Source organism: Xiphophorus hellerii, chromosome 18 (genome assembly GCF_003331165.1).
Source record: "Xiphophorus hellerii strain 12219 chromosome 18, Xiphophorus_hellerii-4.1, whole genome shotgun sequence".
NCBI classification, from domain to species: domain Eukaryota; kingdom Metazoa; phylum Chordata; class Actinopteri; order Cyprinodontiformes; family Poeciliidae; genus Xiphophorus; species Xiphophorus hellerii.
In genome coordinates, this window is record NC_045689.1 from 18,742,075 (window position 1) to 18,760,788 (window position 18,714).

At 37.7% G+C, this 18,714-nt stretch overlaps 1 protein-coding gene across 3 annotated transcripts in view; it reads right to left on the minus strand.

Moving 5' to 3' along the window:
* The window catches only part of pde2a (phosphodiesterase 2A), a 185,862-nt gene that overhangs the window by 46,276 nt on the left and 120,872 nt on the right, over positions 1–18,714 (minus strand). The window contains exon 1 of one of the 3 annotated variants that reach the window (XM_032590422.1): positions 471–513. The exons of the other annotated variants lie outside the window; for them this stretch is intronic. Coding sequence (XP_032446313.1) covers positions 471–509 — 39 coding nt within the window. The 5' untranslated portion in view covers positions 510–513. Of the gene's footprint in view, positions 1–470; positions 514–18,714 lie in introns of those variants that run through there. 3 annotated transcript variants of the gene reach the window in all.

The window sequence follows — 18,714 nt, forward strand, 5'->3', positions numbered from 1 at the left end:
TGTCAGAGAGGATTAGCTTAAGGAGTTAATTGGAGCCTTTAGGGTAACTCCAATATTTCTTATCTGCTGCATTGTTCACAGAGCCATCCAACACCGCAAACCAATCTGCATTTCAATAGGCTCGACCTTGATGAAGCACCAAGGGGATGGTGGGTAATGGCATTCCACTTGCAGATGATTAAAGGCGTCCAACGCCACGTGCCTATAGAGATTTATTTAAAATCAACTATTTATTTGTTGTGATGAGCCCTTCTGTACTTTACAGCAAATCATTTGCATGCTTACTTCATCTTCTGCATGTTTATCAGCTGATGTTTAATTCGATAGGAGGCAAACTATTGAACTCTTTACATCTTGTGAATTATTGATGCAGAATGATTTTCCCTCAGTTGTCAGTGGAACTGTAGAGACTAAATGAGTTTGTCTATTCTTTAAAAAAAAAACACAAACAGAGTCATACATTCACTTACCTGCACATACTGGCTGGAAGAAGGGTTGTGTTGTTGCATTGGGTCCTGGTTGTTATTCCAACAGAGCTGGGTCTCCAGTAGCATTACTAACATACTGGAGACACATGCACTGTAGAATACAGCCAGGCCATGAAGAACAGCTTCTGATAAGCATGCATGTACGGTTATCTGTTCAACCACGAGTCACTAAAGCTAAAAATGTCTTCTACAAACATTTAGAGACTATGCTGCCTCAGATGCTTTTTAGTTTCTACTTTTAAAGTCTTATATAACGTCTTCACGGTTAGGTCTAGGAACATGGACAACATTTTTTGAAGCCAAATCAAGTTCTGACACAATAGGAAGATGCAGCACAATATTCAGATGTGTAAAAATGATCTGATAATATCCAAAGACATTTGTTACTACCTATATATATATTATATATAGACTGTTCAACAATAGAATGAATAAAAAGCTCAGCATCAATCCTGATCAACACAGCTGCAAAAATCAGTTTGAAACTTAAAATTACAAGCTATTAGCTTACCTACTAATCTGCGAATCAGAGTGTGAATGTTTACCTGTTAGTGAGTATTGGTTGAATTTGGGTATAGAGTAAAGTGCTTCGAGTGGTCAGTGTGACTAAAATAAGCCCTGTGTAAATTCTGTAGATTTGCCATTTGTGATAAACTAAGTCAGGTTTTATATGACATTTCAGCAGAAAGGCAGTTCAGAATGCGGCCCATCATAAAAATCATCATAGACTTATCTGAAACAAGTCATAAACATTACATTTGTTTCAATGTTTCATTAACTACTAATCAAAGGCAACTTTAAAACAGGTTGATTTTAATCCTCGATTTAAAGGAACTCAGTGTGAGAAAACTAATAAGCTGGCTTATGCTTAGTTCTAGATGTACCCAAGATTTCCACTGAATGAACACCATGCATGGTACTGGTTTTCTCTTGCTGATTTGCCAGACATTCTGTCACATTGTGGCTGTGATAGGTGTTATATTAGTTTGACATTTCATCACAGTCTGTGGGAGTTTTTTTTTAAAATAGGGAAGGTTTCTGCATCTCCATCACCAGTTTCAGCATTTCTGTTGAGGAACATGAACTGCTTGCCTCTCACAGAAAGAGGCAAGCAGCAAGCAAGTTTTTCAGTCTTTCTGTAAAGTTGCAGGGCATTCTGCATAATCATTTCAGCCTGGAACAATACGTTCTTTCTGCATGTCTCAATGTCAGTTAGAATTGATCTTGAAGACAAAATACAAAGAGTTTATTTTTCACAGTTCACTTGAAGTTTTATATTTTTTAAGTTCACTTGTTTATATTGAGGTTCTAAAAGCTGAAGTAGTTTTTTTTAAAGTCACACTGTTGCAATTTAAAATAACAATAAACGTTTGAGTCAGTTTGTGAACATTTTTCTGCTCCTCAACGTCATTTTTTCCTTAACATTGCTAAATCCAATGCTCAAGCTTTTCTTTGACATGTTGACAAACACATTTTACATTTGAATAAGAGCCGAAATACTTATTTCCCTGCTGAAAAATCCGTCCATTAGAGGCCTCTTACTTATTGACCTTAAGGGCATGGTTCAAATGTCTGTGTGTGTTTGTGTATATGAGGAAGGTGGGAGGATCCTTAGACATGGATAAGACATGGGTAAGTTCCTCCACTCCGTGCACAAAAAGCACAGGAACCACCAAAATATCACCAAGGAAGTTTCTGCTATGATGGGAGCACAAAATAGTTTTGATTCACCCCCGATTTTTAATGTTAAGGTGTTACCTTGGTCAGGTGTAAAAAGGTCTTACTAACAATTATTAAAAAGATTACTTCTTATAGGCAAAAATTGCTAATGAAGAGCAAAGTAAAGCAACCTAAGAATGAACTCTATAAAGATATGTTTGATTTCTTTTTCTTTTCAATGCCAATACAAGTAGAGAAAGTAGCAAAGAGCAACAGTGTCAAGATAACAATGAAAATGTTGACCTATTCTTATAAAGACAATTGGCATGCTGATGACAAGTGTATATTAAACATTTTATTAAACTGAGACAAGCCAGCAGACCATAATTCATAAATATTTCCTATGAACAACTCATGGGAAAGCGAATGATTGGCAGAAAGAGTAAGGAACAGGAGTTCAGACCTGAAAGAACAAGAAGACAGGCAAGCACCCGACAGACGAAACAAGGTAAGTCAATTCCATGAAGACGGAAACTGCTCACTGATGAAATTCACACACTGCTCAGAGGAGACGCGAGCAGCGGTATTACAGAGAAGGCTGGGGAGCCCGATCTGTTCCCTGTGTGCTGCGATATAACACAGATTTACAGTGAAACACATTCTTATCCCACTCTGGGAGGATGTCAAGTCATAATTAAACCCCGTGGCAAAATTTTATATGAGCTCATCTAAGAAAAGTGTCCAACATGACTTACACGGAGCACACCCAGATGCTTTAAAACTTGACAGTGATATTCTGCCCGTTATAAATGTCTGCCAATTCTCCCCTCAGTCAGTCTGAGGCAGCTTTAGCTTCTCCCGAGACGACATCAGACAGCTGTTCTCATCACATCTCATCAGTATTTCATTTTAATTAAAGAAGAAAGAGAAATGAAGAACAAAAGTGAACCCCCCCCCCCCAAAAAAAAAACACACTGCGGGTTTGTAAGTTGGCACATCAGCACGGACTATGTGTCATTGAAGAAAAAATATTATTCTTAGCCTTGTGATGCCAATAATAAAGACGTTCTGGACAGGATTATTTATTTATGCTGTAGTAAAATAGTATAAATCAAATCAGCTGGAAAAAAGGAAAGATTCAAAGTTTTTTTTCCAAAGGTAAGGAAACGTGTCAACTATGCTTCATTTGTGTTAGTTTTCATGCTTATGATTTAGTCATCTGCATCTAATTCACTGGGAATGCAGTTTTGTCACTGTCCTGAAAACCTGCACAACCTTGAAAATTTTGAACATGCTTTGGGGTTTTTTCAGCTTTACTATATGCCATGGTTATCGATTTTAAAACATGCATTTTATGTAGCACCGCTCTTATATTTCTAAATCTTTTTACTAAAATGCTAGAGACAGTGTTTAAGTTCCTTTTTTCTTCCATAGTATAAATTATCACTCCCCTTCTACCACTTGTTGCTGTCAGCTGTCAGTCAACTGTATGCTAGAAAAGCAATTTTCCCATTGAAATTTTTCAAAATCACAACCAGAAAACGAGTTACACCATCGGTCGGTGGCATAACCACACTACAGACAAAAAGGCTAATTACTAAACTAACATCAGCTTTTTTTCTCACTGTCTGAAGTTCAATCAGATCATACTTCACTTCTTTTAATTTAATTACCAAAAAAATATTTACTAAATGCCACAATAATGAGAGAAAGGATATATCAAAATTTTATTTGTTAATATCTTCAAAATCAGAAGTTTCAAGTCAGAATGGTAACTGTCTCTTTAAACAAAGAAAAAAAAGCCCAGATGATGATGATGTCATGGCTTTGGAAACTTCTGATAACCAACACATTCGAGCTACATAGAGACACCGGCGTTCACTTTAAAAGAAACACATAGGGATGTGCTGTGGTGGTGCAGGGGTTAAGCACAACCCACATAAGGAGGCCTTAGTCCTCGACGCGGCTGTCGCAGGTTCGATTTCCAGCCTGGCGACCTTTGCTGCATGTCTTCCCCCTTCTCTCATTACCCACTTTCCTGTCAATTAACTATCAAATAAAGGCCACTAGAGCCAATAAAAAGAAACACATAAAAGCCAAATTGCAAATGCAGACAGGGACAAAAAACTTCATTTCTGGGGACATGTTCTGTGGTCTGATTAAGCTGTTTGGCCATAATGGCATCTACTTATGAAGTTATTGCATTATCTCTTGCTTTTAGCAGAGATAAAATTATGGTAAAGCGATACAAGTGGTAAAATGGGCATCCCATATAAAGAGCCTGTAGTCCTGGACATAGTTGTCCTGGCTTTGATTCCCAACCTTGAAACTTTTGCTGCATGTCTTTCCCCTTCTCTCTCTGCCCTCTCCCCATCTGCTAACTCTCAATAAGGGCCACTAGTGCCAAATTAATCTTTAAAAGAACACAAAAAGATATGCACTGCTGAATTGATGTTTTAACTTCTCAGATTTAGGCCGGTTTAAAATGCTAATCGCTTTGCTCGAAGTGAAATTAATAGGAGCACTGTCAGCCTGTTGGATGTGCAGCTGTTTCTGGATGAGAAAATGAATGAGTTCCCTCTGCTCTGTGTCTCATGTCTCCTTTTGTTTCAGGCGACTGAGCAGCATCAGCATCCTTTTCTTGCCGCGTGAGGCTCTCTCTGTCATCGCCCCTGGAGGTTTAGTTGTCTGTGGTTACTGAAGCACTGCTAATGTTCCACATCGGGTGTCATTCCCACAGTTACACTGATGATCACGGTGACAGCTCTGGCCAAGCTGGTGACAATATCTCCTTGTGAAATTCAATTTTTGAGGCTTTTTAACACCTTAATGTCACCCCAAAAAGTATTAGTGAGCTTCTTTAGCCTCCTGTATTTTCATAAAGCAGTCCACACTGAAAAGATATCTCAACCTTGGCTTTGTGTTCTGATGCAGACTCAGTGACCATGCAGCTGAAATGCTAACAACCTTGAATAAGTTGAAGGGCTCTGATTGTCATCAGCTCTAATTGAGGGATGGGCTCTTCCCAAATGTCAACAACTGCCAATCAGGGACATTTAAATATCATGGTCGACTAAAAAGAAAAAAATGCACATGCAGCACGTGGTGTGTGGGATACAGTGACACCTTTTGTTGGAGATAATGACACCTCAGCTCATCTACTTTCTCTCTATGCAGCAACAGTGAAGAGAAAAAAAGGGCCGTTGATGGGAGAGGATGAGCAAAAACCATTAGTTCTTTTGCCACTCACACAAAGTCTGACAGGGAACCCGCATTAATGACCGCCATCCTTTATCTTCACCTTCTTTTTCATTTTTTCCTTCTCTCTCATCTACATCTGTTTCAGGTACTCTGTCACTCCGCAGCCTGTAATCGTATGCATATTCTGACTATTCACAATTTCCACCTCCACCTATGCGTCCGCTGTCTTTGTCACCTGCCTGCTCCTCCATTTATCCCTTACATCCCATTATGAGTCCCCCTCTGTCTCAGTTCCTTCCCGTCTCTCCGCTGCAGGTGTTTGACAGTCACACTGTCGTCATACGGCTCTTGTTCTATTTTAATCTGACTCCTCTGTGTGGGAACAGACACCCACATGCTTCTACCATTCTCTAGACTCCCGCTCATTCTTTTTTTCCTCTTCCTGGGTCTTTTCTATGAGGGCTGTCTATCAGCACAGGGCAACAAAACTTTTTCCAGTAACTCAGAAATACAATAGTTGCATAGAAAGCTGTTGCACCGTTGCTCCAAATGCAGCAAAAAGTAATTGTTGCATTAAAGCAAACTTTGTTAAAAGTGTCTTGTGTTTAACTCTAACCCAGTGATGTATACCTTAATGTTGACATTGAGCTGTGATTTTAACCAAAGCACTTGATGTTTTTATGATTCAGTGGATGAAACAAAGGCCAGGTGTTTGTGATTTCTGAAACTGTGTGATGTACATTCGAGTTACAGACCAAATGGTTTGGTTATTTGAGTTTTCTGTTCCAACTATGTTCAGGCATCTGTCTCGAATTATAGCATTATTACATTAAAAGGCGGTATTATGTAAAATTGACTTTTTTTTTCTTTAGCTCGTAATTATGTGTCGTAATGTTATTCCCTGATTAAAAAGATACCTGATGCATTGCTTTGATTCTTTCCTACATGTTTGAGGAATCCTTGAATCTCCCATTGCAGCCATGTACTACCCATTTCCATGAAGCTCCTCCTTGGATCTGCAGTCTCCAGTCGAGCTTCCGCCTCACAGAGCATCCCTCTCCTGCACTTTCTCCACTCAGCCCCACCAGACTAGTGGCAGCAGCAATTAGCAAACACCTGGTGCATCTGGAAGTCTGCTGAGCTCATCACATGAAATACTTCTCAGTGGAATGCTCTGAAGAATGGCTGTGAAATGTAACTTTATGCAAGTAAATTTGCTACTGTTGTCTGTTCAGTTTATTTGGGAAGAAAAACAATGACCATCAATTCTATTTAAATCAGGTGAACATTGTTTCTAATTATTATTATTTTCTTTCCAAACTCAGATGCTCTTATCAGTTAGGTAGAAACTGTAAAGAAATGTTCATTTAAAAAGCTCTCAGCTGAATTTGGATTCTCTGTTGTTCTGCATTAGCAAGATTTATAGCAACCAGTCGCTGTTTTGCAAACAGGAATCTGCTCTGTTTGCAAAACTGTTGCAAGGCTCGAAAAAATGTGAGCATTTGAGAGACAGACTAAATCTGTTTTATGTCAAGTTACTTTGTATAGCACAGAGGACTTCAAAACATCTAGGAGACACACAAGGGAGTTGGTGGGCAACAGGTAAATTATTCTTGTTTGAGGCAGAATGGATGTGATAAGCTCAAATGTTACAACACAGAACATATTATTAACCCCTCTGTTTAGGATGATTTGTAGTCTTTTTTCATGTAACACAAACTCTGAGGGCTACTTAATACAACCAAAAAGCTGCTACTGCCCCTAATAGTGCATTAGCATGTTAGCACTGCCAGCTGCATAATTACTGTTCTTTTGTACCATAGAGAAATCTGGAGACAGATCAACATTATTACACTTCCACTGAATTTAACTCTCCACCAATTATTGTCCTCTTTCCATGAGCAGACCTATAATTTCAAGCCAAAAAGCTTGTCTCCTAGCAGAGGTTGCCAAAAGATCTGTGATGCAAACATACTCTCTCTCCAGATCAACTTTCCAGGTGAGCTGACAAAACTATGAACTGAACTGAATACTTCCTCTTTAGGCAAGAAACATAAAGTCAGGAACTAGCTCTCCCCCCCACACACACACACACGCACCCCCGCACACCCAAACTCTGAGACAACAGAGAGATATTTCCCTGTGTTCACATGTTCAAACATTGCTTTTAAATATGGAGCCTTTCACTCGACTCCCTCCGTCTGTTCAGCACATTGGCGAGTGAGGAGCTGCATGAGCTACGTGAACACCAAAGTGTACACCTGGGGCATGAATGCAGCAAATTAAAAATGAAAATGTATTAAACTGAATTATAAACAAGGTGTGATTAGTTGGCCCAATTTATACAGGCACAGGTGCAGGTGCAAGCTCACAAATCCAGCTTTAATTAGTGAAAACCAAACACAGGAACACAACGCGCACTTACTGTTCAAAACACACACAAACACACGCTGTAATTTAACTTAAACTTCCAGCATGTTGTGCTATTTTGAACTCCAGTAGTATGTGAGCATGTGAGTGTACTGTACATATGTCACTGGGTGTGTGTGTTGCACCATTGTTTAGCAGCAGAATAAATTTCCTGTTTGAAATTCCAGGATGGGCTCCACTCTGGGAGCTTCCCTATTTATCTGCGTGTGTGTGTGTCTGAAAGCATGCACAAACACACGGTTTCACAGAACAGCACAATACCTCTGTCTCCCTGAGCTACCTCGAAGTCTCCTTGACATTTCTCACCTCCCCTTTCTCCTCCCTCCCTCCCTCTCTATCTTTTCTACTCCTGGGTCACTGGATGTCCTTTTACACACTTCTCTCTGTTCCCATGACCTCCTTTCCTCTCATAAGGCTCTTCCCCTTTAAAAAAAAGGCCCACCTTAAAACTTCTGCACAAGGCTCTCTGCTAATATCGCTGTAAAGAACGCCTTAATAATTTGTTCCTCGAATAAATACAAATAAAATCAATTTGCAATTAGTAAGAAGAAAACTATGACTTATGAGTGTGAAACTCTGTTGGGTTTTGCTAAGAAGTGTTTGTGAAGTTGAGCCATGACTTTTGGCCTTTTCTGAAAATATACTGTTCACTTTGAACTTTTGGCCTTTTTTCACTAGCAGCTTATAGACATGTTAAATGATTTTAAAATTAACCATTTTGAAGAAGGACATTCAGTCTTGGTCTGGCTGTCCAAGCAAGTTTATCTTGAAAGCAGACCAAAAAAATGCTAAAAGAAATCTTCAAAATTTGTTGATATGAATATACTGTAAAGTCACACATCATTGCTATTATATTCAGCTTGTAAACTTCATGTATTATTTTTTTTTACAATATCTGCAGAGGCGTATCTTCCCAAAGTTGGATTTATGCTTTAAACCTTTGAACAGCAATTTAATTTAGACAATGTACATCTATTCAGCTCTGAGCACAGTGACTTATTAATGTGATACTGAATCTATCCTCGTTGACAGTATCGGCAATGACAGGAGGGAAATTAATCATCTCATTTCTGCAGTGTTATTCCTTCACATTCAATTGTTTCTATCTCATTCACGTTGAAAATATTCTTTGTGTAAAATATCTTTTGCCAAAATGACATCAAAGACAGGAAGGATTCCTGTTAAGTCCTCTGTCAGAAAATGGCCTCGAGTTTTGTTTAAAAACGGATTACTCACTGTCAAGATTTGTTATAAGAGCCCCTCCCCATTTAATGGCATTGCTGTATAACATGTTTAAAAAGCCTCAAGCCTAAATACGTCATATAAAACAGAAGCACTATCTTACACAAAAAATATGTCAGGAAATAATATGCTTTGCAAAATCACATTGTGTGTCACCCAATAGCTGTTATCAAATTAATGTGACTGAAGCTTTATTTTTCGAAGATGAACAATTTTGAAGACATTTTATGATTTTTTAAAAATTATTTTAGCTATTTACTTTGCAACAACAACAAAAAAAGTTAGTTTTTGGATGGTCTGTGCCCAGGGCAATCTCCTCAATCTTCTCCCATCCTTCATAACTGTTCTACCATGACAGAAAGTTACAATTTGCAAAGATTAAACTTTCTTGCTTACTTCTTCCCCTGTGCTAAAGAGAGTGCCAAGCTTTCCTAGCTAACAGAAAAGAAGAGTAACTTACCCCTCGCCCCACAGGGGCACTGTGTGATTGACAGCAGTAACACACTGAGCACACAGCAACATGGGGCCACAGGGAGCCAAGACCCCATTAACAACATGTGCATAAAACAATAGAAAACTTGTTCAACGGGCATCTGAGGAATAAATCTGTTCTATTTATCATTTGATGCTCTTGCTTCCCCGTTTCTAATGCCATCCTGAACAACTGCCCATTTCAAAAACCAGAGGTAAAAATGTAGTGAAGTTCTCACTGTTAGAGAACTGAAGCAAATCCTTCATTGTGAGGTAAAAAAAAAAAAATTTAAATTAATTTTCTATGTTCTAACATTAAAATAATGTAACTACCTTTTTATATGTGACACATTATATCTTGAAATGTGCAAAACAAATGTGTGAAAGAAGCAAAAAGAAGGAAAATGATGCACACCTGTCATCACAAAAATTAAACCTCAGGTCTTTTGTTTTGTAAATTCACTTGTGCCATCCAAATATTTACTTCTAAAATGATTATTTTTTGTGCATTTATTTAGGGTTTAGTTTACTCCAGGTAAATAAAATGGTACAGTAGAACCAAGACCAGCTAGAGAACTTTTCAAATAAGTTCTCTACCTTATTTTGTACATTTTGGTTGTACAAAATATTTAACCATCAAGACACCTTAAGTCCCAAAGTGTACAATTTGTAAACATTTGTTTTTAATTCTAGTTTTCACTTTTAATCTGCTGAAAGTGAGGGTGAAGGACATTCACACTCTTCTTCCTCTGGGACTAATTTGGTCCACTGACTCAAATAATTAAGGGTTGATTATTTGGATAAATTCTCATTTATTTATTCAAATGAAGTGCATTAAGATCACCATTGTTGTCAAGTATTAGCCAAGTCAACACTGTAATAAGATAATCCCAAATGCTCCACTTTGCATCTAATTTTCAGACAATACTGCTTTTTCAATAAACAATATCAGAGGTTCTTAAAGAGGCATAAAGTACATAAAACACAAAAATATGAACCAATAAAAAAAACTATTCTGCCTTCCTCATTTTTAGAAAGGACTGAAACCATTAGAGTGAACATCCTTCTGAGATTGCTCTTCCTTTTACAAACCCTACCTATGGAATATCAATATCTACTGTATATTTACCATGCTAAACAAATGATGTTCAAAATTTACTTGGAAACACCCAACAGTTAGTTTGAAGTGTCCTAAAGTTTAATGTGAAAGATCTTGAGGGATTAAACATACCAAATCTTTAAAAAAGTACTACTGTGATCCACAAATTAGGTAAATTGTCACATGGCTATAACGAGATGAAGATATTCCTCAATATTAATCCTTTTGTTAACCAAAACACATGGTCAGAGAACAAAATCAATACTGAGTACATAAGGAAAGAACACTTTACAAGCACAACCTTCTAATATGGAGAATCTTTTCTCTGTAATAAAATGAAATATAACTACTAGATACTGTACATATCCCATTTTTACAAAATATTACAAGAGAATGCCACAGCAGACACAGAAGACATAAAGGTGAGATGGGAGTTAGAAATTAAAGTAATAATCATAGATGAGGACTGGGAGGAGACGTTTCAGAAGGGTTATAAACAATCAAATAGCTCAACACAGAGAATTTGAATGGAAAATCAAAGTGAGGTTCTTTAAGAATCGTCTTCTCACATGGATGCACCTCAGATAAATGCTGTTTATTTTATTTCATTCTCATTGAAAGAGACCTTGTTTGAACATCAAATTAAAAAGTGTAACTAGACCTTAAAGGTTCAGAAATAACAGAAAAACAACAACAATAGACCTGAAATGGGTATTGAGATTTTCTTCATCATCATCCTCAAGTCAATCAACTGCTATCGGTCAAGTTGTCAGCTAACAAATCATTGGGAATCACTTTTTGGTGAAAACAATCTTAATTTCAGTCTGTCAAGCTGTGGTATGTTTGGTATTTTTCATAGAATCAAATAAATGGGAAAAAGTATTTATTTGTTCCCATAAAACAAATAACTTGTTACTTACAACACTTACCAGTTGCTAGTAAGTAAGTAACTTGTAAGTAAGTAGATTACTTGTAAGTAACTTGTAAGTAAGTTGCTTATTTGCAAGCAACTTAGCTGCTTGAAAGAAAGATTTCAGTCACTTGACAAGTTTTATGTTGTGTCTACGCACCTCTGATTAATTCGCTGAGTTTATCAGGTTAGACTTACATGATCTAAGAAGAAGTAACCCAAGACATTTCTTTGAAAATGAATAGAAAGTAATTAAAAAAACTTCAGAAAGCCTGAAGAACAGTTAATCAAGAAAACTTCAAAAGCCAAAAGAGTCTGCCTCATTGCACACAGAAATAACAGCGAGGGATGACTTAAGACTTTTACACAGTGCTGCATAAACAAATGCTCTCTGCTAATTAAGCTGCACTTATGGCACTGGGAGAAAAGTATGAAACTTAGACTTGGATGAAATTCACCAAAGGCTGCTTCCGTTGGCAAAGAGTATGTTATGGAAAATAATTATAACCCCAATAGCATGAGCATAATATGGAACAAGCCCAGAAACAGCAATTACAAGCTGGCGGAGATGGGTATACTAATTGAAGTAGAGTAATTTGTTGCCTCCCTGCTCTTTGGATACTTGAACAATGCTGGTGACATATGAGAAGATGAAATATTTGAAGGAAAATAAATCGACTTACTAAACTCTTGAGAGGTCACGTTTTCTTCCCCTGACAGCATCATGTTTTCCCAACAATGCTTCCAGTGTACAAAGCTCAGACTCATCTCTGTGGTTTTTACTTTTAATTTAGGCAATCAATTACTGAGTGAGTAGCATTGTGGATCAGCACTTTCTTTCTAAATTTTCTGTGTATCTTTTCATTTTCTGCCACAGTTACAGACAAAAACAAGCTTCAGCTTGACTGCAGGTGAGAATTTGTTTGTGTTTTCACGTCGAGGTGGATGGGCAACTTGTATAGGCTGTTTCTTTATTCTGTTCATGCTTTTATCTAATCATGTCAGGTCAGTACCATTGTCTTGTTCTCCTGCAACAGTCAGTCAGCTGTAACAGGATGCTGCTGTCTGGCCTGCTCACAAACACTGACACAGGTCCTTCATGGTTCTGTGATTGTCTGCTTTAAATTGGCTCCCAGTGAGACCGATAAAGTTTCGACCATAATAGAGTGAGGTGCATAAGAGTCAAGTATTGAAGCTGTCAGACAATTATAGCTTTATACATGTCGGCCTTAAATCTGTCAAAACCAAAATTTAACGGGAAAATGAGCGAATTTTGTTCTTTTGATCTCTTGGTCGTATTAAAATTCTATGAACACACTTCTTCCTTTTATTTTTTCTCTCTAAAACATCCCATATTCAAAAATGCCTGTGACCATGCATGTGTGTGAACCAGGTTTTTATATCCTTGTGGGGACCTATTGACCTATTTCTGTCTACATTGTGGGCCTGTGGGGACTACTGCTTCTTGTGGGGACAAATCCTGGTCCCCATGAGGGGAAATGTTTTTTTTGGGTTAGGTGTTAGACATGTGATGGTTAGGGTTAGGATTAGGAGTGGGGTAAGGGTTAGGCTGTAGATAAATGAATGGAAGTTAATGTAAAGTCCCCACAAGACCCAAAAACACAACGGGGTGCGTGTGTGTGTCTTTTATGACATGTAGGATTGTAATAGCTGGGTTTCCATTTTCATGAAGCACTCATATGGAAGACAAGTTGCCACAGGGAAAAAAACCCAGTGTGTTCATTGTTCATTTTTAGATATCCTTAGAAAATTTCCCATTAACCAGTGAGTCAGGGTTGTAAAACGTCCTGAAGCAAAAAGACGAGCTACACAAGATAATTGCACAAAATAGCATTTTTGTCTTTCACACTTCATAATATCTCTAACAAAGGGTGTCGTAATAAGGTGGACTCTTTCAGTCTGAAATAAAGCTGCACAAAATATTGAATCACAATCAGAGTAGCAATACCTGTGTGTAATATGTAAATTGCAAAGGACTGACTGGATGCAACATTGGACTTGCTTTCTTGTGCCATGAATTCACGCTCTGTGTGCCACTAATATATCTGGCCAGTTGATGGACTTTCACTGTTTATAGGTTAATTACAACAGTGGCATCAAAATACTAAAAAAATATATCCAGTAAATGGCAAAAGTATTCATAGGCTGAATACTGAAATATTAATACTTTTGCATGGCACTGTAATGTTTTCTAATATAATGCAGCCCTGGTTTTCGTGAACTTGAGAGTATAACTTTACTGCTTACAAAGACACTAAACATTGTACATCAGTCTGATTAAATGTTTGTATGTACTAATCATTTTAATCGCAGTTGAACTTCATTTATGTGATGCCACTACTCTGCTGGACGTACAGTACAAATCAAACCAAGAAGCATTTGTTACACTGGAAAATTAGATGTAATTAAATCAGAGCTTCAGGGTAATCATTTGTGCTACCGCTGTTCTCTCCAATTAAGGAACCTGAGTGCACATTGAAGAATATGTGCAATTCAAGGGATTCATATCTTAAATAAGACCAGCACACTTGAATGAATGAACGAATCAAGGATTGAATTAAAGACATTTCTCTATATATAATCAGTTTAAAATCTGATCCATATCAAAGGAAGCAAGTTCAGTGTGAACAGTCTCTATTCTGTCTGGGCAATTACTGCAATTATCACCAGTAGTCTATATTAAACAGCTAATGCAGCCCATCTTTTTCAGCTGTTTAGGAAATGATGGAAATGATGATGAGGATGAAGGCAAGAGAGGAAATAAAAGGGACAGCAATGGAGGACAGAGACGAGTGGAGAGGAAAATAGGGTCATGCTAGGTTGTAGAGAGAGAAGACGCAATGAAGACATGTGACGAGGAAGAGGAGAGGAAAGAAAGACCTTTTACTAATGAGGCTAACTGTGTGCTGACAGTGGGGCACCAGACACTCAATCAATCCCAGCCCTGGAGATTTCCAATGCACAAACACACACCCACACCCACACCCACACCCACGCAAAAACACATGCAGACATAACACACAGAATCAGTCCTGTAAAGATGATCTGTAAGTGTGCAGCTGCTGCCCCGGGCCAAAAGTCAGTCTAAAGGACTCGAGTTACAGCCACACAAATTGAGCAGACCCAACAGGAAGCCTGAACATAAACGACTTCAGCTCACATGTCCACAAGCATCATGTGAAACACTGACTTAACACATTTTATTTTGTTGTCACCGTTTTTTAACTCTACACAAAGATAGTCTGATTAAATACAAAAAGTAGTTTTTAAATGATTTTATTTATTAACTGGGAAAAAAAACAACAATCCAAAGCAACCTTGGAAAAAATTGGTGGCAACAATTTCCATCAAATGTTTACAACAACTGGCAATTACTCTTTTCAATCTCTTCAAATGGATTTTGTCCCACTGTTTTTTGCAGGATTGTTTTAAATCATTCACATGGATTGGTTTTCCAGGGTGAGCAGCTGACGTAAGGTCACACCAAACCTTCTGAGTGAGATGTAGGTCAAGACTTTGACTATGCCAAACCCCTTTAATTGTTGTTTTTTCTTTTTGTTTGTGTTTTTCAGCCAGCCAGTGTTCGTCTTGCTTTTATGCTTTGGATCATTGTCTTAATATGTAACACAAGGGAATGTGAGCTTAAAGTCATGCACTGATGCCCCAACATTCTCCTTCTGGGTTAAAACTGAACCCGAAAATGTCGATATTTGTAGTGAAGTGAGGAGACACCGAGTGGGAGGACAATTAATTTTGAACATAAGGGCAGGTTTTTTTTTTTTTTTTTAGATTTCTTCACTTTATAAAATTATAAATGAAAAAACTGCTTTTTGTTTTAACAGAAGCTATCATACACTACATTTCATTTAATTATCTATAATCTTTAGATAAATAATTCCTATTACACTCTCCATCAAATTAGATATGGTTCAACAGGGACGCAGCAAGGCTATCTGTGTCCAAATCACATAAAAAGATTGCAAATTTGTGAGTCCACTCAATTGGGTGAAAAAAGGAACAAGCTGAGTCTGTCACACATTTGCTTTAATTTGTACAGAAAGTGAGAGATGCTTGGCTAAGTTTGCTCTGCTGACTAAACACAAAAAGTGTAATTTATGAAATGAAAATGAATTAAATGAATAAGTCTACACAGCAGTGTAAGGCCCACTCAGTTGATTGTAGTGGAAGTGATTGATAGGAGGCTTACTGATGGATGGCAGCTAGCTCTCATCCACACACTGCGACAGATATGCAAACACACACAACATTGTCCATATGCAAAGCCAGTGATATAGTAAAAACTATTATTTATTTAGTTTGAATCTTGCCCAGGGCTGCCTTATCGGGCACTAGCAGCAGTGCGCATTGAATTTCAAAATAGCTACATCTCTCCTCTGCACAGATCTATCGGTGTACATGTTTGTGTATGTATTTGTTGCAGGACCATTATGTGAAAGTTTTGCTCACTACTAATGTCTGTAAGTATCATAGGAGCAGACCCAGCTTACAGTACCAGGCATTGAAAATATTGGAGAGAAAGAGTTTTTGTCTAAAAGTGTCTTTTTTTTCTTTGAAAGAGACCATCTTCCTGGTGTTATTAGATTCTCAGTTTGATTTATTTTTTCACTTGAAAACTCAACAGCAGGCCACCTATTTAATTGAAAAAGTCAAATTCAGTTAATGGTTTTAAATCTATTATGAAGTGCAATCATTATTCACACACTACCTACTTACAAACTAAACTTATTATAGCTTTTATCTTGCCACTCATAAAACCCAAATGTGAAAAGTGCAGAAAAGTAGTTATCCTTTCAGCAGATTCTTCCACCTGAGTTGTGGATCTCTGCAACTTGCACAGCAATATTATGTGCGTCTTGGTTGCTTTTCTGATTAATGAACTCCTTCCTGGCCTGTTCGTTGTTCAAGTTTGTTCAAGGCGGTAGAGATGACTTTCATTTACTTTAAACTTAACTGCAAATACTGTTTGAAATGCAAAATCAATCTGTCACTACTGTCTAATGCTCAGTGCTTTAGTGAGAATCTTATTGTGTGAAACTGAGTAAAAAGCGAACATTTCAAAAACGGCTAATGTCTTTTTTTCTCTCTCACTCCCAGTGAACGTCTTTTGCATGTCAGTGGTTGTGAGTTGTTGCATGTAGAGAAAGTCTCTTCAGACCATTAGTTCGCTTCTACAAACACACTCATGCACACAGAAGGTCAACCATTTTTAACTCTGCTACCATCGCTGTGTAACTTACTATCAGCCAAGTGTTTGTGTATCTTTATGCCTGTGTTATCCTCAGTGTTTGAACAGTATATATATAAAATCTACTGCCTAAAGACAATGTGTTTGAAGAGCAACTATAAAGAAGGGTCAAAGATGTGGATTATATACGTGTCTCTGTATAGGTCCAAGTGAGGATAAGTGCTGGCAAATATTCTTACACACACAAAGACGTGCGTATATACTTTTATGAAGACAGATATAAAGTAAAGCAACTTTTCCTCAGGATTCAGCAAAAGGAAAAGAAAGTAAAGATAAACGTTGGTCTTGTAGGGCAGAACTGGAGTTGTTCTTTATCTCAGCTGTAATCAATTAACCAATAAGAATGATGGGACTCAATACTGTAGAAACAGCAACAAGAGCAAAAAGAAGCAAAAGAATGATCGGAAGGCAGCGAGGTCTGGGAGGATAATTGAGCACAAGATGGTACGAGGTCGGAGAAGGAGCAGGTGAAATTAGGCGACATGAAACTACAGAGAAGGTGAAAACCGGTGAAGATGAAATGATTGATGGACAACAAAACTCCAAGACAGAAGTGATAGAAGAGACAAAAATAGGGTGGGCTAAGACAGGAAAGAAAACGTGTCAGGGAAGCAAAAAGACAGATGAGGAAGAGAAAAGAACTGACAGAAAAATCTGCGCTGGAAAATAAGGCAAGTTAAAGAGGATTTAATTTATCCAGATGAAGAGAGCGAGACAGAGAATAATATAAATGGACAAATATTTGATTTAATATTTATAAATTTAAATATTAAATGAAAGACTGTCTCTTTATAGAAGGAGCACTTTGTACCTTGGATCCCTTTAGCATATTGTTCAGATTTCTCTTTGTTTACATGAGACTGGTGTCTCAAAACCATTGTATTTTCAGATGTTGATTAAGGAAAAGTTCCTCCTTTAGACAGAACTGTGCCACAGTTTATATGAGACCAGAACAGCACCTTGAATCTGCTCTAGTTGCCATGTCAAGACACTACAAGGTGCTGTGATTTTAGTATGTTCTTCTTCGCCTTACCATTCAGTATCAGACTACAATCAGCGGTGACTTGTAAACGAGCATCTGGATTGCAACAAAAATATTATGGCTTCACTGAAAACTGGTTGAGTGTAAATGGGGCATTAGTCTGCTTGGTTTATTTGAGATTCTTAAAGATTCCTAAGAGAAAAAATGGAAGCAGAGCATTTAATATGCCGTTTTTTCTTTTATGAAACCAGTTCCCATGTGGGGCTCAAGAGACTGTCACATTCTTCATCACTTTTAAACAGAGAAAGGAAAGAAAAGTTCAGAAAGAACTTTTATGGTAGTTTGGCCAAAGTGATCAATGTCACGTATCAAATGAGTAGCTAAAGTCTATAAGTAATCAAAATTGAAAATACTCTTGTTTTTACACTGCTCCCTCTGAACACATTTATCGCCCACAACACTATAAAGCCATGCTGTGTTGCAGAAATGGATGCTAAAGTAAAGTACATAATCACTCTCACAGCCAGGTGTAAAAATCCAACACAGACTATAATGACTTAATTTTACATAATTTCCCCCGATAGTATTCTACCTGGAGGTGGTTCTGATTTATATTAGATACAATAAGAGCTCTGGATGGAGACTGCAGACGAGAAGTTAAAAAAAGAACATGTTTGTGCTAAAGCAACTCTTCTGCAAAGCAGCCGGTGCGTATTAGTGCTACCATGGGAACAGAAGATGCTGCTAAAAGATTTGCAGATATGATTTTTTATCTGCCTAAACCCTTGTAATTGTTCTATCTATCTCCCTGTTCATTTGCACATCTTGGTCTGAGAAATCTATTAATCCGAGATCTAGTGATCTGCCCATCTGTTGATCTGTTTTCCCTTCTGTTGTCTCTCAATCAGCGCCGTTCACCAGCCTGAAAATCGATACATCTCCCAC